General features: G+C 38.0%; 1 protein-coding gene across 2 annotated transcripts in view; it reads right to left on the bottom strand.

The window, feature by feature from the left end:
- Positions 1 to 23,228, bottom strand: part of sp3 (phosphatidylinositide phosphatase spermathreecae) — a 185,933-nt gene that overhangs the window by 50,302 nt on the left and 112,403 nt on the right. For both annotated transcript variants that reach the window (XM_053789611.2, XM_053789612.2), the window contains 4 exons: positions 10,659 to 10,717; positions 5,318 to 5,486; positions 3,069 to 3,140; positions 2,065 to 2,151 (listed from right to left, as the gene is read on the bottom strand). In XM_053789611.2, the coding sequence (XP_053645586.1) occupies positions 2,065 to 2,151; positions 3,069 to 3,140; positions 5,318 to 5,486; positions 10,659 to 10,717 (387 nt within the window). The remainder of the gene's footprint in view (positions 1 to 2,064; positions 2,152 to 3,068; positions 3,141 to 5,317; positions 5,487 to 10,658; positions 10,718 to 23,228) is intronic.

Below are 23,228 nucleotides of genomic sequence, written 5' to 3'. Positions count from 1 at the left end.
AACAGTAAACCCTGCCATCACATAGTCTCTCCTGTTAATACTACACAAGCACATTACTGAGAATGAACATTCAAACAGGCCTTCTCTATCCAGCCTCCAATAGAAATATCTGTCTAACCAATTTTTACGTTTCCCAAGTAATAGCTTTTATGGTTTAGAAAGACACATAAGCACACACTATAACATATTTATTAGAAAACGTTTCGGTCCTGGGACCTTGATCACTTCTAACATACAGAGGTAGAAAGACATTATATATATAGGCGGAGAGTGAGATGTGACGCACGTGACCTGAGGAATGTCATAAGAACATAAGAATGGAGGAACACTGTAGAAGGCCTACTGGCTCATGCAAGGCAGGTCTTTATGAAAACAACCTCTACCTATGATGAGGACGGGTAGACGATGAAATCATGTGACTCTTGGGTTGGTGTTGCTTAAGTATCATGTATGCCAATGTTTTTGAAATTTTGTAGTTTCCAGTGTTGCGTTCTATAGTGTCGGTGATGGCGATTAGTGAGGCTTCTAGGCACCGTCGGCATCTGAGGTCTGGTTCGGTGAGAACGAGTTGTGCCTCATTCCAGGCATACATGATACTTAAGCAACACCAACCCAACAACACAGGAGTCACATGATTTTATCGTCTACCCGTCCTCATCATAGGTAGAGGTTGTTTTGATAAAGATCTGCCTCGCATGAGCCAGTAGGCCTTCTACAGTGTTCCTCCATTCTTATGTTCTTATGACATTCCTCAGGTCACGTGCATCACATCTCACTCTCCGCCTATATATATAATGTCTTTCTACCTCTGTATGTTAGAAGTGATCAAGGTCCCAGGACCGAAACGTTTTCTAATATGTTATAGTGTTTGCTTACGTGTCTTTCTAAACCAACTTGTAGGTATTTATTACCAATGTTTATACCAATAGCTTTTATATCCTTTACTCACGTGCAAGTTAATTGTTCTAACATACTGTATTACTACTACTACACCTCACTCTGAGCCTATATATACCCTCTGTGTCCATGTACTGTTTGTAATGGCTTGACAAAGCTCCTGGAGAACGAAACGTTGCCACAATAAAATGTCACATTAGTTGCACTTGTGTCCTTTTACTTTACACCATTATGGACGGCATACTCTCAGTGGCCCTTATACACCCAACAACAACACACCTCTCGTGACATACACAATGACTTATTTTATTCATTCTAGAGTATATTCCATGTTTCTATGTTATTAATATTGTTTATTATGTCATATAAGTTGAATTTTAATAGATAAATAAGCCATAGAGTTGATAGTAGTCTCATATTCTCCAACAATAAACTCGCCTCCCCTCTCTCTACCCCGCCTGCCATACATCAACAAAAGTCTTCAATAAAAGGTAAGTGCGATGTTAAATGTTCATTTATACATTTTATTAGTGCTTTACATTTATTTGGCACCCTGCCTCGGTGGGAGATGGCCGACTTGTTGAAAAAAAAAAAAAAATTTATTTGGCATTCTTTTCTGCATGTAAATCTATATTTAAGCTAGGGAAGTGACCCCTGAAGTGACCTAGAGTCCTTATGGAGGGGGATTCCTCTTCCAAACAATAACCTCTCTTCCCTCTCTCCTCCTCCCTGTCTTCCATTCATCAACAACAGCCTTCAATAAAGGTAACTGTCATGTTGAATGTTCATTCTTTTGTGCATGTAAATCTATCTTTAAGGTAAAAAAAAAAAAATTTTGTTGATACTTCTGGGTGTCTGGAACGAATTAATTCGATTTACATTATTTCTTATGGGGAAAATGGATTCGCAAATCATCAATTTCGATAATAGTCATGCTTTCTGGAATGGATTAATTACGAAAAATGAGGGTCCACTGTAATGCTAAAAAATCAGGCATCAGTATATGGTGAAGGCTCAAAAATGCTAAAACCATTCATAAAGGATATGGAGTCTGTGTTCAATAATACTAAAGATATTTGTATGATATTATGCTACATGCTAAAATAAAAAAAAATATATTATGCTACATGCTAAAATTAAAAAAAAAAAAAATAGTAATGTTCTTACCAGGTAAAAGGTCCCATTTCTATTTTTTCCAAGTCAATCAGTGATACTCTTTCATAATGAAGGATTCGGTCAGTCTCCTCATCATATCTGATATAACAAATAAAAAAAGGCTGTATATAATTGTAAAATACACACAAGCACTGACAAATAGCAGTAAAGGATTTTTTAAACTATATGTTTTTACTACAATACTTTGTTACAGCTGTGAAAAAAGAAACTAACATACGTACTGTACCTATCTAATCAATTTGAAAGGGAATTAAATTTAAAGAGATTTCATAATCTCTCAATCACATTCTCAAGGAACAGTCAAGGAAATTAAGCAACATGAGGTTTTATTTATAAGAGGGATGCCTTCATGACTTGTTTCCTCTTAAGAATCTTAATTTCTTGAGGTGGCCAACTCACACAATCTCCAAGTATGTCATATGCCTTCTCAGGGGTGACTCCAGAAGAGGGGCTTAGAGGTGGCAACTTGCTTGGAGGGAAATAAGGAACTTGATCTCAAGCAGCATTTTTAGTATTATTATTTTTATTTGGCAGCTCTTTTTTTTTTTTGGGGGGGGGCACCCTCCGCTGCCCCTGTGCCTTGTGAATATTAAGACTTTAGAATGCACTTGAAAACTACAAACAATTCATTATGTTTGTTTCACTAAGGGCTAAAAACGTGGGAGGCTTTCATCTGCCAGGAGAAATTGGCAAATTTCTCCTGATGCAGGTTATAGCCACATGATGGCCTTCTTAGTGGAGACTTCTGTGAGCATAACTGGTCCACCCATATAAAAATTAAGTATCACACCATATAATATATATGTATAGCTCAGCAAACATATATACTGAGTAACATGATAAGGACTCTAGCTATTAACTGAGAAAAATTAGACAAGGACAGAAATTACTTACTGAGCAACATGAAGAGAAAGACAGGGAATACTTACTGAGCAACATGAAGATGAGGACAGGTGCTACTTACCAAGTAATAATAAAACTGTGTGGCTACTTACTGAGCAACATAATATGAATCACGAGTCAGCACCAAGATAATGTCCATGTCGGTTTGATCAGGGTCACCAGTTCTGAAGAGATAAAAAGTTTCAATTTAACCTAAAACTTCAATCTTCTCAAAAGCTCTAAGGCAGCCTCTTCCACAACTGTTAATCCACATTTCAGAAACAATCCTTACACTTGCAACATACTAATTATATGATGCTTGTTTCATCTTTAACTTCTATAACTACAACCATATACATGGTGTATAATATACCCTCAATAAATGGTACATAACGCCCAGGGAGGTACTACCATCCTGCCAAGTGATTGTAAAACGAAAGCCTGTAATTGTTTTACATGGTGGTAGGATTGCTGGTGTCTTTTTTCTGTCTCATAAACATGCAAGATTTCAGGAACCGTCTTGCTACTTCTACTTACACTTAGGTCACACTACACATACATGTACAAGCATATATATACACACCCCTCTGGGTTTTCTGCTATTTTCTTTCTAGTTCTTGTTCTTGTTTATTTCCTCTTATCTCCATGGGGAAGTGGAACAGAATTCTTCCTCCGTAAGCCATGCGTGTTGTAAGAGGCGACTAAAATGCCGGGAGCAAGGAGCTAGTAACCCCTTCTCCTGTATAAATTACTAAATTTGAAAAGAGAAACTTTTGTTTTTCTTTTTGGGTCACCCTGCCTCAGTGGGATACGGCTGGTTTGTTGAAAGAAAGAAGAAGAAATGGTACATAAACCAAATTGAACTTTACCTTTAATTTGTTCAAAGTACTGATAATAATTTTTTTTACCAATAGACCATTTCCTATCAAAGTAGGATGACCCAAAGAAAGAAACACATTCATCATCACTCACTCCCTAGCTGTCTTATCAGAAGTATACAGACACAATAATTTAAATGCATAAAGCAGAAATTTGAAAAATAAAGAAAAGTAAGTGTACAAAAACCTTTCTTCAATAAATAGCAGACCACAAAGGATATCCCCATATTACAATAAATCAAATTTACAGCTATACAAAATTATTAATTCTACAGCTAAGCTAGCTTAACTCCCACCAATATTATTACAATCAAAACTAAGAATAGCCTCTCTTCACTTAACGACAGAGTTCTGCTCCTAAGACCACATCGGTAAACGAATTCGTCACTAAGTGAGATGCACACTATAATGGCAGTGGGTTTGTGTCGACCATCTCTGATATTGTTTTAATGTCACCTTTGCACCATTTATAACATTTCTGGTATATTTTTAAATGTTTATACAGTAGTGTACTGTATATTGAAATAAACAGAATAGAGGAAATCAGCTCTAATATACATTATTTAGGTATGTATACTGGTCAGAGAGCCCGTCGTAAGTCCGAGGCATTGGTAAACGAGTACGTCGCTAAGTGAAGAGAGGCTGCACTAAACCTACAAGGGTCATACTAAGCCATCACTTGCATTTAATATTTTAAACAAAATCAATTTGATACCAATAACTAAGGTTCATTATTGATAAAGAAGATGCTTGAAATTATTGTAATGATAATAATGACTGAAATGACTGTGTTAATGATGCCTGAGATGCTGCTAACTGAAATAATGATAATGATGAAAATAAAATAGCTGAGTACAATGACAATGATTGAGATAACAATGACAGTGACATCAACTATGTGCAACAGATAAATAAAATGAAATCAACTGATATGCTCAGCAATGCAATTACTGAAGATATACATGTATTAAAAAACTTTTTTAAATTTAGTAATTAATACAGAAGTTGGAGGGATAGGGATAATGCAATTTGGAGGGGCATGCAAGATGTAACACCACTGTGCCCCTGGCAAGATGGTGATGTCAATGATGGTGATTGTACTTCTCCTTTTTCAGGTCACTCTACTTCAATGGGAGGTGGAGACAAATGGGACTCTACGAGCTGTTGGAGTATGAGCAGGGGTAATATTTTGTGAAGGGATTCAGGGAAACTGGTTAGCCAGACTTGAGTCCTTGAGGTGGGAAGTACAATGCCTGCACTTTAATAAAGGAGGGGTTTCAATATCTGCTGTCTAGAGTGACATCTAAACTGTCATAACGTGCACCTCTGCAAGGACAGTGATAGCGTCAATGATGGCGACTGTTTTTTTTTTTTTTGGGGGTCACCCTGCCTCAGTGGGAGACACCCAGTTAAAAAAAGAAAAAGCTCCTTTATACCATCCCTCCCAGACAACGACAACAGAGCCCAAGCAGCAGGTGACTTACGAAGGATCAGCATCGATGAGGCCCCAGGCCCCAAGAATGGTTTCTGCATCAGGTACTAGCAGCTTCTTACAGTCATCAATGACATGTTTCACATGCTCAGGGGTCATGGATGATTCCTCCTCATCACTCGGCACTTCCAGGTGAATCAGGTCTTCTGTTACAGGGTTCCCTGATGACAGTAAGGTAACAATCAATAAGAAAAAAGTTCATTTAGACTCAAAGATTTTTCTGTAAAAAATTATAAAATATAAAGAAAAAATATAAAGGTCATTTCATTAATAATAAAAAAATACTAACACAATAAAAAATAAAATACAGTATTAATAACAATAATAATAATAATAATAATAATAATAATAATAATAATAATAATAATAAAAAACTAATTTTTTTTTTTTTTTTCAACAAGTCGGTCGTCTCCCACCGAGGCAGGGTGACCCAAAAAAAAAGAAAGAAAATCCCCAAAAAGAAAATACTTTCATCATCATTCAACACTTTCACCACACTCACACATTATCACTGCTTTTGCAGAGGTGCTCAGAATATAACAGTTTAGAAGCATATACGTATAGAGATACACAACATATCCCTCCAAACTGCCAATATCCCAAACCCCTCCTTTAAAGTGCAGGCATTGTACTTCCCATTTCCAGGACTCAAGTCCGACTACATGTATATGAAAATAACCGGTTTCCCTGAATCCCTTCACTAAATATTACCCTGCTCACACTCCAACAGATCGTCAGGTCCCAAGTATCATTCGTCTCCATTCACTCCTATCTAACACGCTCATGCACGCTTGCTGGAAATCCAAGCCCCTTAGTCCACAAAACCTCCTTTACCCCCTTTCCAACCCTTTCGAGGACGACCCCTACCCCTCTTTCCTTCCCCTATAGATTTATATGCTTTCCATGTCATTCTACTTTGATCCATTCTCTCTAAATGACCAAACCACCTCAACAACCCCTCTTCTGCCCTCTGACTAATGCTTTTATTAACTCCACACCTTCTCCTAATTTCCACACTCCGAATTTTCTGCATAATATTTACACCACACATTGCCCTTAGACAGGACATCTCCACTGCCTCCAACCGTCTCCTCGCTGCTGCATTTACCACCCAAGCTTCACATCCATATAAGAGTGTCGGTACTACTATACTTTCATACATTCCCTTCTTTGCCTCCATAGATAATGTTTTTTGACTCCACATATACCTCAACGCACCACTCACCATTTTTTCCCTCATGAATTCTATGATTAACCTCATCCTTCATAAATCCATCCGCCGACACATCAACTCCCAAGTATCTGAAAACATTCACTTCTTCCATACTCCTCCTCCCCAATTTGATATCCAATTTTCTTTATCTAAATAATTTGATACCCTCATCACCTTACTCTTTTCTATGTTCACTTTCAACTTTCTACCTTTACACACATTCTCAAACTCATACACTAACCTTTGCAATTTTTCTTTAGAATCTCCCATAAGCACAGTATCATCAGCAAAAAGTAACTGTGTCAATTCCCATTTTGAATTTGATTCCCCATAATTTAATCCCACCCCTCTCCCGAACACCCTAGCATTTACTTCTTTTACAACCCCATCTATAAATATATTAAACAACAATGGTGACATTACACATCCCTGTCTAAGACCTACTTTTACCGGGAAGTATTCTCCCTCTCTTCTACACACCCTAACCTGAGCCTCACTATCCTCATAAAAGCTCTTTACAGCATTTAGTAACTTACCACCTATTCCATATACTTGCAACATCTGCCACATTGCTCCTCTATCCACTCTATCATATGCCTTTTCTAAATCCATAAATGCAATAAAAACTTCCCTACCTTTATCTAAATACTGTTCACATATATGCTTCAATGTAAACACTTGATCTACACATCCCCTACCCACTCTGAAGCCTCCTTGCTCGTCCGCAATTCTACATTCTGTCTTACCTCTAATTTTTTCAATTATAACCCTACTGTATACTTTTCCTGGTATACTCAGTAAACTTATTCCTCTATAATTTTTACAATCTCTTTTGTCCCCTTTCCCTTTATATAAAGGGACTATACATGCTCTCCGCCAATCCCTAGGTACCTTCCCCTCTTTCATACATTTATTAAACAAAAGTACCAACCACTCCAACACTATATCCCCCCCTGCTTTTAACATTTCTGTCATGATCCCATCAGTTCCAGCTGCTTTACCCCCTTTCATTCTACGTAATGCCTCACGTACCTCCACCACACTTACATTCTGCTCTTCTTCACTCCTAAAAGATGGTATACCTCCCTGGCCAGTGCATGAAATTACCGCCTCCCTTTCTTCCTTAACATTTAAAAGTTCCTCAAAATATTCTCGCCATCTACCTAATACCTCCCTCTCCCCATCTACTAACTCCCCTACTCTGTTTTTAACTGACAAATCCATACTTTCCCTAGGCTTTCTTAACTTGTTTAACTCACTCCAAAATTTTTTCTTATTTTCATTAAAATTTCTTGACAGTGCCTCTCCCACTCTTTCATCTGCTCTCCTTTTGCACTCTCTCACCACTCTCTTCACCTTTCTTTTACTCTCCATATACTCTGCTCTTCTTATAACACTTCTGCTTTGTAAAAACCTCTCGTAAGCTACCTTTTTCTCTTTTATCACACCCTTTACTTCATCATTCCACCAATCACTCCTCTTTCCTCCTGCCCCCACCCTCCTATAACCACAAACTTCTGCCCCACATTCTAATACTGCATTTTTAAGACTATTCCAACCCTCTTCAACCCCCCCCACTACTCATCTTTGCACTAGCCCACCTTTCTGCCAATAGTCGCTTATATCTCGCCCGAACTTCCTCCTCCCTTAGTTTATACACTTTCACCTCCGTCTTACTTGTTGTTGCCACCTTCCTCTTTTCCCATCTACCTCTTACTGTAACTGTAGCTACAACTAAATAATGATCCGATATATCAGTTGCCCCTCTATAAACATGTACATCCTGGAGCCTACCCATCAACCTTTTATCCACCAATACATAATCTAACAAACTACTTTCATTACGTGCTACATCATACCTTGTATATTTATTTATCCTCTTTTTAATAAAATATGTATTACTTATTACCAAATTTCTTTCTACACATAGCTCAATTAAAGGCTCCCCATTTACATTTACCCCTGGCACCCCAAAATTACCTACTACTCCCTCCATAACATTTTTACCCACTTTAGCATTGAAATCCCCAACCACCATTACTCTCACACTTGATTCAAAACTCCCCACGCATTCACTCAACATTTCCCAGAATCTTTCATTTTTCTTTTTAGATCAACCTGCCTTGGTGGGATACAGCTGGTTTGTTAAAAAAATAATAATTACAATAAAAATAATAATACCAGTAGTAGTAATAATAAATAATAATAGAGTACTAAAAATCTGAAGGCTACAAAACATAGGAGCCATAACAGTGGATGAGAGAGTTCCTGTTTGAAAGGAAAATGCAAAAAAAAAAAAAAAAAAAAAAATGATGCGAGGAAAAAAAAAAAAAGTCCTTGTGTTGTTACATCATTTGAGGGATGCTACAATAATCAGTGCTTGCTTTGATATTTCTTATCTATAATAAATAACTTGCCACAGTTAAGTACTAGAGTAAAACGTCTGCAAAAGATGCAAAAATCTGAAGTATGTAATAAAAATGAATGTGTATCCCTACAGGAAGACCTGAACAAATTGAGCAAATAGAGTAAGAGATCAAAAATAAAATTTTATGTGGATAGATACAATGTATGACAGGGTGGATAGGGGGGCAATGTGGCAGATGTTGCAGGTGTATGGTGTAGGAGGTAGGTTACTGAAAGCAGTAAAGAGTTTTTACGAGGATAGTGAGGCTCAAGTAAGAGTATGTAGGAACGAGGGAAATTATTTCCCAGTAAAAGTAGGCCTTAGACAAGGATGTGTGATGTCACCGTGGTTGTTTAATATATTTATAGATGGGGTTGTAAGAGAAGTAAATGCAAGGGTCTTGGCAAGAGGCATGGAGTTAAAAGATAAAGAATCACACACAAAGTGGGAGTTGTCACAGCTGCTCTTTGCTGATGACACTGTGCTCTTGGGAGATTCTGAAGAGAAGTTGCAGAGATTGGTGGATGAATTTGGTAGGGTGTGCAAAAGAAGAAAATTAAAAGTGAATACAGGAAAGTGTAAGGTAATGAGGATAACAAAAAGATTAGGTGATGAAAGATTGGATATCAGATTGGAGGGAGAGAGTATGGAGGAGGTGAATGTATTCAGATATTTGGGAGTGGATGTGTCAGTGGATGGGTCTATGAAAGATGAGGTGAATCATAGAATTGATGAGGGGAAAAGGGTGAGTGGTGCACTTAGGAGTCTGTGGAGGCAAAGAACTTTGTCCTTGGAGGCAAAGAGGGGAATGTATGAGAGTATAGTTTTACCAACGCTCTTATATGAGTGTGAAGCATGGGTGATGAATGTTGCAGCGAGGAGAAGGCAGGAGGCAGTGGAGATGTCATGTCTGAGGACAATGTGTGGTGTGAATATAATGCAGAGAATTCGTAGTTTGGAAGTTAGGAGGAGGTGCGGGATTACCAAAACTGTTGTCCAGAGGGCTGAGGAAGGGTTGTTGAGGTGGTTCGGACATGTAGAGAATGGAGCGAAACAGAGTGACTTCATGAGTGCATCAGTTTGTAGTGGAAGGAAGGCGGGGTAGGGGTCGGCCTAGGAAAGGTTGGAGGGAGGGAGTAAAGGAGGTTTTGTGTGCGAGGGGCTTGGACTTCCAGCAGGCATGCGTGAGCGTGTTTGATAGGAGTGAATGGAGACAAATGGTTTTTAATACTTGACGTGCTGTTGGAGTATGAGCAAAGTAACATTTATGAAGGGGTTCAGGGAAACCAGCAGGCCGGACTTGAGTCCTGGAGATGGGAAGTACAGTGCCTGCACTCTGAAGGAGGGGTGTTAATGTTGCAGTTTAAAAACTGAAGTGTAAAGCACCCTTCTGGCAAGACAGTGATGGAGTGAATGATGGTGAAAGTTTTTCTTTTTCGAGCCACTCTGCCTTGGTGGGAATCGGCCAGTGTGATAATAAAATAATAGATACAATGTACAATAATAGAAATGGGTGACAGCAAAAAAAACACTAGTTTAGATGGTTAAAGATGAAGTTCTTCATGTACAATGTGAACATGGGTTGTATGATGCAACTGTCAACTGCTATGGTAAACCACTGGTATATAACAATGCTCCTCCTCTATGTCAGCCCAGACTGTTACCTCTTTAATGAGCTTATAGTCTTTGGAAAGATAAACATTGACTCCTTACCTAACAAATGATCAATGGTGGCTTGTCTATAGGCATCCTTAAATCTATTCATGTAGTATCTGTAAATATGGAAGAAATGATTACCAACAGCTGCATATATACATTAAGGAATATTCATCATAAGTTGAAATTAATAATGATGATGCTATTACACACAGTATTATGTAAAATGAAATTTTGAAAACAATACTAATAACAGAATCAGTGTTTATAAAATTTGCATTACTGCTGTACTGAACATGGAAAGTGACTAAAAAATATTTTAAATGTAAAGGGATAAATTGAAAAATTAACCTCCATTTTTTCACCCATGATAACAAACAGAAGACTTTAGAGACTATAATTATTGCAGTATAATTTAATGACAAAGGTGCATAGAGTGCATAAATGTACAAACCAACAAAACATGCTGAAACTACAAATAATGAAACCAAGTACAGGTAATTAAAATCAAAATTATTAACACAGCACCAGTCTAGCTGATAACATAGTAAACATTATGAATTGTAAAAGACATTTCTGCATGAGGGGACTGAGGGGCCCACTTGGAATATTACATGCTTCATTATATCAAATACATCTTCACCTCACTGATCCCCCCAGCATAGTCCATTGTGTATTTTTAATGCTTAGTAAAGTTTTTTCTTCACCACTGCTTGCTATCTGTTGTTTGCCTCCTATGTCTCATGACAGTTGGATGCCAGGATCCATGCAGAAAGCACAAGAGTACTTGCAATCCTCGTTAGCTGGACAAGGAAGGCTGTGGCCAGCAGGCGCAGTAGTGTGCGACATCTAATGCAGAGGCACCAGAGACAATATCAGCTATTGACAAAATAGATGAGTAACCAATACATACCCCCAGAACAATTCAATACATTCTCCTAGCAACAATCACTTCTTCAAATACAGTTTAAAATGCATTTCTAGAATAGGTTAGAATACTAAACTAGCTGTATGATCACCAAAAACCCAGAAGGAAGTCACTGGGGCCCCCATGGGCTTGCCAAAATGTAGTATCATTTGAGGACGTATCCACAGAGTTGTGAAATTAATTTTTTTTTTTTTCAACAAGATAGCAATCTCCTACCTAGGCAGAGTGACCCAAAATGAAAGAAAATCCCCAAAACGAAAGTACTTTCATCATCATTCAACACTTTCACCTCACTCATACTTAATGATTGTTTTTGCTGAGGCGCCCAGATACAACAGCTTAGAAGCATACACGTATAAAGATATAACATAAAAAGTGACCTGAAATATAATAAAGTCCATATAGAATATAATATCAGGAATCCAATTATATATATATTTTTTTTTTTTTCAACAAGTCGGCCGTCTCCCACCGAGGCAGGGTGACCCAAAAAAGAAAGAAAATCCTAAAAAAGAAAATACTTTCATCATCATTCAACACTTTCACCACACTCACACATTATCACTGCTTTTGCAGAGGTGCTCAGAATACAACAGTTTAGAAGCATATACGTATAAAGATACACAACATATCCCTCCAAACTGCCAATATCCCAAACCCCTCCTTTAAAGTGCAGGCATTGTACTTCCCATTTCCAGGACTCAAGTCCAACTATATGAAAATAACCGGTTTCCCTGAATCCCTTCACTAAATATTACCCTGCTCACACTCCAACAGATCGTCAGGTCCCAAGTATCATTCGTCTCCATTCACTCCTATCTAACATGCTCATGCACGCTTGCTGGAAGTCCAAGCCCCTCGCCCACAAAACCTCCTTTACCCCTTCTTTCCAACCCTTTCGAGGACGACCCCTACCCCTCCTTCCTTCCCCTATAGATTTATATGCTTTCCATGTCATTCTACTTTGATCCATTCTCTCTAAATGACCAAACCACCTCAACAACCCCTCTTCTGCCCTCTGACTAATACTTTTATTAACTCCACACCTTCTCCTAATTTCCACACTCTGAATTTTCTGCATAATATTTACACCACACATTGGCCTTAGACAGGACATCTCCACTGCCTCCAACTGTCTCCTCGCTGCTGCATTTACCACCCAAGCTTCACATCCATATAAGAGTGTTGGTACTACTATACTTTCATACATTCCCTTCTTTGCCTCCATAGATAACGTTTTTTGACTCCACATATACCTCAATGCACCACTCACCTTTTTTCCCTCATCAATTCTATGATTAACCTCATCCTTCATAAATCCATCCGCCGACACGTCAACTCCCAAGTATCTGAAAACATTCACTTCTTCCATACTCCTCCTCCCCAATTTGATATCCAATTTTTCTTTATCTAAATCATTTGATACCCTCATCACCTTACTCTTTTCTATGTTCACTTTCAACTTTCTACCTTTATACACATTCTCAAACTCATCCACTAACCTTTGCAATTTTTCTTTAGAATCTCCCATAAGCACAGTATCATCAGCAAAAAGTAACTGTGTCAATTTCCATTTTGAATTTGATTCCCCATATATATATATACTGTCCTATTACACATCCCTGCAAACTGCCAATATCCCAAACCCCTCCTTTAAAGTGCAGGCATTGTACAGTATTTCCCATTTCCAGAACTCAAGTCCGACTATATAAAAATAACCAGTTTCCCTGAATCCCTTCATTAAATATTACCCTGCTCACACTCCAACAGCTAGTCAGGTCCCAAAAACCATTTGTCTCCATTCACTCCTATCTAACACCCTCATGCACGCTTGGTGGAAGTCAAAGCCCCTCGCACACAAAACCTTCTTTACCCCCTCCCTCCAACCTTTTTAAGGATGACCCCTACCCTGCCTTCCATCCCTTACAGATTTATATGCTCTCCATGTCATTCTACTTTGATCCATTCTCTCTAAATGACCAAACCACCTCAACAACCTCTCTTCAGCCCTCTAATACTTTTATTAACTCCACACCTTCTAATTTCCACACTTAGAATTTTCTGAATATTTTTACCACACATTGCCCTTAGACAGGACATCTCCACTGTCTCCAACTGCCTCCTCACTGCAGTATTTACAACCCAAGCTTCACACCTATATAAGAGTGTTGGTACCACTATACTTTCATACATTCCCTTCTTTGCCTCCATAGATAACATTTTTTGTCTCCACATATACCTCAATGCACCACTCACCATTTATCCTTCATCAATTCTATGGTTAACCTCATCCTTCATAAATCCATCCGCTAACATGTCAACTCCCAAATATCTGAAAACAATCACTTTTCCATACTTCCTCTCTCCAATGTGATATCCAATTTTTCTTTATCTATATCATTTGATACCCTCATCACTTTACTCTTATCTATGCTCACTTTCAACTTTCTACCTTTACAAACCCTCACAAACTCATCCACTAACCTTTGCAACTTTTCTTTAGAATCTCCCATAAGCACAGTATCATCAGCAAAAAGTAACTGTGTCAACTCCCATTTTGTATTTGATTCCCCATAATTTAATCCCACCCCTCTCCCCAACACCCTAGCATTTACTTCTTTTACAACCCCATCTATAAATATATTAAACAACCATGGTGACATTACACATCCCTAAGACCTACTTTTACTGGGAAGTAGTCTCCCTCTCTTCTACACACCCTAACCTGAGCCTCACTATCTTCATAACTCTTTACAGCATTTAGTAACTTAGTACCTATTCCATATACTTGCAACATCTGCCACATTGCTCCCCTATCCACTCTATCATATGCCTTTTCTAAATCCATAAATGCAATGAAAATTTCCCTACCTTTATCTAAATACTGTTCACATATGTGCTTCAATGTAAACACTTGATCTACACATCCCCTACCCACTCTAAAGCCTCCTCCCCCATCCGCAATTCTACTCTCTGTCTTACCTCTAATTCTTCCAATAATAACCCTACTGTACACTTTTCCTGGTATACTCAATAAACTTATTCCTTTATAATTTTTACAATCTCTTTTGTCCCCTTCCCTTTATATAAAGGAACTATACATGCTCTCTGCCAATCCCTAGGTATCTTCCCCTCTTTCATACATTTATTAAACAAAAATACCAACCACTCCAACACTATATCCCCCCCTGCTTTTAACATTTCTGTCAAGATCCCATCAGTTCCAGCTGCTTTACTCCCTTTCTTTCTACATAATGCCTCACACACCTCCGCCACACTCACATCCTGCTCTTCTTCACTCCTAGAAGATGTTATACCTCCCTGGCCAGTGCATGAAATTACCGCCTCCCTTTCTTAGTCAACATTTAAAAGTTCCTCAAAATATTCCCTCCATCTACCCAATACCTCCAGCTCCCCATCTACTAACTTCCCTACTCTGCTTTGAACTGAAAAATCCATTCATTCCCTAGGCTTTCTTAACTTGTTTATCTCACTCCAAATTTTTTTCTTATTTTCATCAAAATTTTTTGACAGTGCCTCTCCCACTGCTTTCTTCTTTTACACTCTCTCACCACTCTCTTCACCTTTCTTTTACTCTCCACATACTCTGCTCTTCTTATAACACTTGCTTTGTAAAAACTTCTCATAAGCTAACTTTTTCTCTTTTATCGTACCTTTTACTTCAACATTCCACCAATCACTCCTCTTTCCTCCTGCACCCACCCTCCTATAACCACAAATTTTTGCCCCACATTCTAATACTGCATTTTTAAAACTATTCCAACCCTCTTCAACCCCCCCCCCCCCACTACTCATACTTGCACTAGCCCACCTTTCTGCCAATAGTTGCTTGTATCTCACCCAAACTTCTTCCTCCCTTAGTTTATACACTTTCACTTCTCTCTTGCTTGTTGTTGCCATTATCCTTTTGTCCCATCTACCTCTTACTCTAACTGTAGCTACAACTAAATAATGATCCGATATATCAGTTACCCCTCTATAAACATGTACATCCTGAAGCCTACCCATCAACCTTTTATCCACCAATACATAATCTAACAAACTACTTTCATTACGTGTTATATCATACCTTGTATATTTATTTATCCTCTTTTTCATAAAATATGTATTACTTATTACCGAACCTCTTTCTACACATAGCTCAATTAAAGGTTCCCCATTTTCATTTACCCCTGGCACCCCAAATTTACCTACTACTCCCTCCACAACATTTTTACACACTTTAACAATGAAATCCCCAACCACAAGTACTCTCATACTTGGTTCAAAAACTCCCCATGCACTCACTCAGCATTTCCTAAAATCTCTCTCTCTCTCTTCCCTACACTCCTCTCTTCTCCAGGTGCATAAATGCTCTTACTATAACCCTCTTTTCACATCCAACCCTTATTTTACTCCAAATAATCCTTGAATTAATACATTTATATTCCCTCTTTTCCTGCCATAACTTATCCTCAACATTATTGCTACTCCTTCTTTAGCTCTAACTCTATTTGAAACCCATGACCTAAACCCATTTATTTCTCCCCATTGAAACTCTCCCACCCCCTTCAGCTTTGTTTCACTTAAAGCCAGGACATTCAGTTTCTTCTCATTCATAACATCCACAATCATCTCTTTCTTATCATTCGCACAACATCCACGCACTTTCAAACATCTCACTTCGACGGTTTTCTTCTTTTTTTCTTTTTAGTAGGCTATATGGGAAAAGGGGTTACTAGCCTATCGTTCCTGGCATTTTAGTTGACTTTTACAACACGCATGGCTTATGGAGGAAAGATTCTTATTCCACTTCCCCATGGATATAAAAGGAAAAGCAATAAGAACAAGAACTATTAAGATAAAATCGAAGAAAACTCATATGAGTGTGTATACATAAACGTGTACATGAATGTGTAGTGTGACCTAAGTGTAATAGAAGTAGCAAGACATACCTGAAATCTTGCATGTTTATGAAAGAGATTAAAGACACCATCAATCCTACCATCATGTAAAACAATTACAGCCTTTCGTTTTACACTCACTTGGCAGGACAGTAGTACCTTCCTGTGGGATTGCTGTCTACCAACCTATTAAATGATATTAACTATTAATTGATATTAACACTATAACAGAAGGATGCTGACTGGGGTTTGGGCTGAACCAGGCTCCCAGTTGATGTCAGACATCACAACAAAACCAATATTACTGAGCAGTGGTGAAGGGCTTCATTTACTAAGTGCAAGGCAGCAATGAACCTTGCTGGGCTAAGGAAATAGTGTTAAAGCAAATAAGGCATGACATTGCAGGCGGGCCCCTGGGGCTCACACAGTATAGTATAAACTAATTCGATGAGCTGTTGTATCATACAAGAATATTTTTTCACATTAAGACATTGTGTACCCACTTTTATGACTCCAGGAGGGACCCCTCAATGTTTCCATTAGTTTTATACATTAACAGAAAAAAAAAGACCATAACTGGTATCACTTTCATTGCTACATGAAATAATTTTATACAATAAAACCAATGTTCCTTTCACATAAAACATCGAGTATAGGCACAATTTATTTAATGTCACTAAAACAGATGTTACAAATATCATCAATGTTATCATCAGCACTTAACAGTCTTCTCAATACTCTCCACTTCCACCTTACCTTCATTATCAATACTGTTGAGCCATTATCATTCTATTTTCTTTTATATTGTACTACTCTGTTACTGCTTGTTTCCTTCCTTTAACCTTCTCACTCGTATTATTACTATTATTATTAAAAAAGACGCGCTAAACCACTAGAGTCATACAGCGCTGCTTCCCACCTGTAACACCTTGCTGAAGCAATCATTGGTCTTTTCCAGTGATGCACCATATGGTGACTGCCTCACTTTTATGACTGCAAAGTCTATCGTATGAAACTGTCTGGAAAATATTGCAAGTGCTGCCTCAGAAAACACTCGCATGAATTTCAATACATCTGAAAAGCCTCTACATGATACCACTCCTTCAGGAAGCAATGAAGTAAGTTCCTGACATCCCAACACATCCCCCTCACCCACCAAAAAAAAATGTAATGTGGAGGTTTTCAGGATTTGATGCACTCCTGTAGTTTATGCAAGGTAACATTTATGAAAGAATTCAGGGAAATTTTTACGCATGCCTGTCACAGCTGCTGAACCACTATGGCAGAATAATGGAGGTGTTAGAAGACGATCAAAACGCAGATGTAATATACAGTACACAGTTTTTGAAAAAGTGTTTGACAAGTGTGGTCATGGAGTGATAGCGCACAAAATGAGGACCATGGGCATTATGGGAAAAGTAGGCAGATGGAATTACAGGTTACTAACACACAGAACACAAAAAATAGTAGTAAACAGAGTAAAACCCAGCATCAGTGAGGTAAAAAGCTCAGTTCCCCAAGGCACTGTCCTGGCATCTCTGCTGTTTCTCATCCTCATAGCAAGGATAAAAACACCCATCACAGTTTTGTGTCATCATTTGCAGATAACACTAAAATAAGCATGGAAGTCACTATGGTAGAAGACACTGAAAAATTACAGGAAGCTATAAGCAGTGTTTTCCAGTGAGAAGTGGAAAACAACATGATGTTCAATGGTGGAATGAAGAACTCAAAAGGAACATTGTATACAAAACTCAAGAGGGTCACCAAATAGAACTAAAGGAACATGTGAAAGACTTGGGAATAATTATGTCAGCTAACTTTTCTTTCAAAGAACATAATAAGACAAAGATCACGACAGCTAGGAGAATTTGTAGATGAATGGTTCAGAGAACTGACATGTTGATAAATTAGACACATGTGCAACTCTTGAGTATCTTTATTGAGGAAACGTTTCGTCACACAGTGGCTTCATCAGATTGATGGACTGACCACATCGACTCAAGGTTGAGGGACTGATTACCTCATTCTCCTCCTGTTCTTCAAGATTCTCCTTTGTATGGACTGATGAAGCCACTGTGTGGCGAAACGTTTCCTCAATAAAGATACCCAAGAGTTGCACGTGTCTAATTTATCAGCCAGGAGAATGACGGGGTGGGTACTGAGAACTTTCAAAACAAGGGAAATTATGCCACTGGTGACACTCTTCAAATCTCTAGTGCTCCCTCAGTTGTAATATTGCTCAGTGTTGATGGCCCCATTCAAAGCAGGAGAAATATCAGAGCATGAACAAATACAGAAATTGTTTACAGCCCGCACAGAGCTGATAAAACATTTAAATTACTGGGAATGCCTTAAAGTCTTGAACATATACTCACTGAAGAGAGGAGAGAGAGATACATGATAAAATATACCTGGAAAGTACTCGAGGACCTGGTCCCAAATCTGAACACTGTGGTGGGTACAATAAGGGAACACTGTATCAACATTCGGGGGCCCAGACTACTCAACATCTTATCAGAAGATATCAGAAACATGGCTGGAACAGTGTAGAAGTCTTCAAGAGAAAACTGGACAAGTATCTTCACCAGGTGTCAGATCAACCAGGCTGTGATGGATATGTGGGGCAGCGAGCCTCCAGCAGCAACAGCCTGGTTGACCAGGCAAGCACCAGATGAGACCATGGCTGGGCTCCAATAGTAAGACTCTCAAAACTAACCAAAGGTATATCAAAGATAGAATGAATTTCCTTTCTAGGTCATCCTAACTTGGTGGGAAATGACTGATGTAGTAAAAAACTAATGTACTGTACCTTATAATACTGTACACAAATATCACGGTTTAACTAGTAATAACAGACAATATTACAATATACAATGAGGCAAATATTAATGTAACTCATAATGCCAACTCTGATGGAGCACTCACCTCTAATCATTCTAACCTAACTAGCTCTCATATGCCTGCTGGATGTTCAAGCAGATACTCTTAAACACTTTTTTCATGAAATTATTGCTAATTTGTCTCAATTTTCTTGAATGAAGAGGAACAGCAAGTGCTTCAATTCTAAATAAGAGTGCAGAGAGTTAAAATAAAGCAATCTTAGATAATTGTTGAGTGATACTACTGGGTGTGCAAATTAATACTAGGGAATGTGCAATGTGACAAGTGCTAGAGGGGAGTTCATACAGGTATCTGAAGTTCAAATGACACATACCTAATTACAGTGGAACCTCAAAAATCGAACTTAATCCGTTCCAGGAGCTAGTTCTAAATTCGAAAAGTCTGAAATTCGAAGCAATATTTCCCATAAGAAATAATGGAAATACAATTAATCCGTTCCAGAAACCCAAAAATATTCACACAAAAAATACATTTTATAGAGGTTAATTACAGTTTTACATACAACAAATACTATAGTTTTTAATTATGTATAGTAATACATATAAAATAACATTTTTACTTACCTTTATTGAAGATTGGTGATGGCATCTGGAAGATAGGGAGGAGGAGAGAGGGAGTTGGGGTTAGTGTTTGGAAGGAGAATCCCCCTCCATGAGGACTTCAGGTAAAGCCCTATCTGGGGCTACTTCCCTTCTCTGTCTTTTAATGCCACTAGGACCAGCTTGAGAGTCACTGGACCCCTGTCTCACAAAATAACTGACCACAGTCCTCTGTTTCTGGCGCCTCTAACATTTCCCTAAAATGGGACATGGTTCTGTCACTGAACTTGTTGCAAAGATGGCTTGTTTCAGCTTGCTCAGGGTGGTACTTCTGCACAAACATTTGGACATCATTCCACTTGGCGCATATCTCCTTAATCTTTGAAGAAGGCACCTCATCCACTCCCTAAATTAACACCTTTCGCAACATCAGCTTCCTTGATTTGTTCTTTCTTTGCCAGGATAGAACCGATGGTCGACTTGTTTTTCCCATACATCCTGGCAAGCTCAACAAGTCTCACACCACTCTCATACTTCTGTATTATTTCCTTCTTCACATCTATGGTGTTTCTCACTTTCTTTACCACAGGGGTACCACTAGCAAGTTTCTTTGGGCCCATGGCAGCTTATTTCACAGTCCCACAAGCACTAAACACAATGAAATAATCGTAAAATACGTGAATGAGAGCGCAGGTTAGTGTTCACTCAAGCATAAACAAAGCTAGACTGCTCACGGTGCCTGCGCGGGGATGCGGACAGAGCGGGCGGCAGACAGGTTCCATACCTGGCGGTCCGAAAATAGGGGCGCGTTCGATAATAGGGACACAGTTTGTTCGAAAAAATGGTCCTATTTTCGAAACGTTCGATATGTGATACGTTCGATTTCTGAGGTTCCACTTTACTGGATTTAAAATACCCAAACTTCAAGTTGACAAAGTCTCTAATGATAAGAATCAAGGTAAATAAACAAAGGTATATAAGTGGAAAGAGAAAAAAATCCTTCACACACTTAAGTATGAATACTGACTTTATAAATTAAAATTAAAAATACTGTATAAATCAAAAGGTTAAGAATCTGAGAGTGATACTAAATGAAAATGTGCGGAAATACCAAATAATCATGAATGTTTATGTTATAACATAACCCATTCCCATGAAATTAAAAAAAAATCCAATCATAACATGAGCGATTATTTACTGGCACGATCAGAATTCAAAACCACTATCTGGTATTCCCAGACTGCGGGCTCAAGTCCCGATTATTCTACTGAATTATTACATTAGTTCATTACAAATTTTCAGCACACTGACTGATAATACTGGTGTGACTCTACTTTTAAGGTGTGACCTTACTTTCATTCATTTTGCAGTTGTTAGAATTTTGCAGTAATGATAATAAGATATTACAGATATGATGCCTTCCAGAGATCAGCTTAATAAAGACTCAAGATCTTTCAGAGCCATAAATTAGAAAGACTATATAAGTATACATATTACTCTATTTATGTCTAAACATTTATGTATCAATCAAGTGTCCATAAGCCAGTGGGGCTATGGGTAAGCAATTTACATTAGTTTAAGCTAGGAATCAGTCCTATCCTAACCTGACTTAAGTGAAATACCACTCAATATACTCAACATACTAGTGTTAATTAAAAATTTAATGGAGGTAAACAAAGATATAAATCTCAACCATCTGGCAAGATCTAAGCGAATAGATTTTTATTTTGGAGGGTTGTCTGAGCTGTCCTATCTGCATGCCTCTGGCAAGACAGTGATAGAGTGAATAATGGTGAAAGTGTTTTTTTTTTTCAAGTTACCCTGCCTTGGTGGGAGACAGCCAGTGTGTTAAAAAAAATATATATATATATTTTGGCAGCTTTCCTGTAATAATTGTAATTCTAACAACTATACAGTTTCCTAATCTTACAGGTCCAATTTATGGCTGAAATTATTTGGGGACCTAGTTTCCTAGGTCTTGTAGTAGCACTTTCAGTGTACCAGAACTTCTCAGAGAAAATCATATCTAGCACATATATACTAGGATCAGGAACAATCCCTATGGTGTCCTCAATTAAGCACTTGCAGTTAATTAACCCTTTGAGGGTTTTGGTCGTACTAGTACGTCTTACGCGTAGGGGTTTTTGACGTACTAGTACGCATAAATTCTAGCGGCCTCAAATCTAGTGGGAGAAAGCTGGTAGGCCTTCATATGAAAGAATGGGTCTATGTGGTCAGTGTGCACAGTCTAAAAAAAATCCTGCAGCACACAGTGCATAATGAGAAAAAAAAACTTTGACCATTTTTTTGGAATAAATCAGCGACTTTGCAGTGTATTTTCGTATGGTATTTATTGTTGTATTCTAGTTTTCTTGGTCTCATTTTATAGAATGGAAGACATATTACAGAAATTGAGATGATTTTGACTGGTTTTACAATGAAAGGTGCCTTGAAATTGAGCTCAAAGTAGCAGAAATGTTCGATTTTTACCAAACTTCAAAAGTAAACAAATCGTGCCAAGCGTGCAATACACGTCAACTGGTGAGTCTAATATTCTTTCACAAGTGCACCAATAATATTTATACCATTTTTTACACTAATGCAGTAGTCTGCATAACAGTAAATCTTATATTTTTTGTGAGAATAAAAATTCAAAGTGGAAAGCAAAAGAATATAAGAGGGGCCTTGAGACGTGACTAATGACTAGAGGAAATGTCATTTTAGTGCCAGGAATGTCTTTCTTGTTTATTCTGGACCCTATTCGGAAATTGGCATCTTTTGAAATTTGTGTGAAATTGGCAAAATTGCTAAATTCTGACCACTGTACTGGATAGTTGAATTTCATAAATGGGTGGTTTCTTGCACCCATTCGATAGAAAAAATGGAGTTCTAGCGAAATATTCATGTTTTTTGTCGACTAGTACAGTGAAATTGGCCGAAAATGGGGCTCAAAGTGGGCAAAATCGCCGATGCGTAAACATCGCCGAGACTGCTAACTTTGCGAGAGCATAATTCCGTAAGTTTTCTATCAAATTTCAAACTTTTGGTGTCTTTATGATCGGGAAAAGATTCTCTATCTTTTCATAAGAGAAAATAATTTTTTTTTTTTTTTAAATTTGGCCGACCCTGAGAACGAGTTTCGGAGAGGGCCTGTCGACCCTCAAAGGGTTAAATAGCTGAAAAACTATTAATCTTGACAAACAGCACTGTATAAACTGATGCAGAGCAAGAAGATCCCAAATAAAAATAAATCAATGGATTCATAGCTATAGCATGAAGGAATCTTGAGAAGCCTTCTAATTCCATTTTGTAATAAAACTGAGATATACTTTTTTTAAGGACAACATATATG

Source organism: Cherax quadricarinatus, chromosome 68 (assembly GCF_038502225.1).
Source record: "Cherax quadricarinatus isolate ZL_2023a chromosome 68, ASM3850222v1, whole genome shotgun sequence".
NCBI lineage: Eukaryota > Metazoa > Arthropoda > Malacostraca > Decapoda > Parastacidae > Cherax > Cherax quadricarinatus.
The sequence above is the reverse complement of the archived record's forward strand: the minus strand, read 5'-3'. Positions and strand labels throughout refer to the sequence as shown.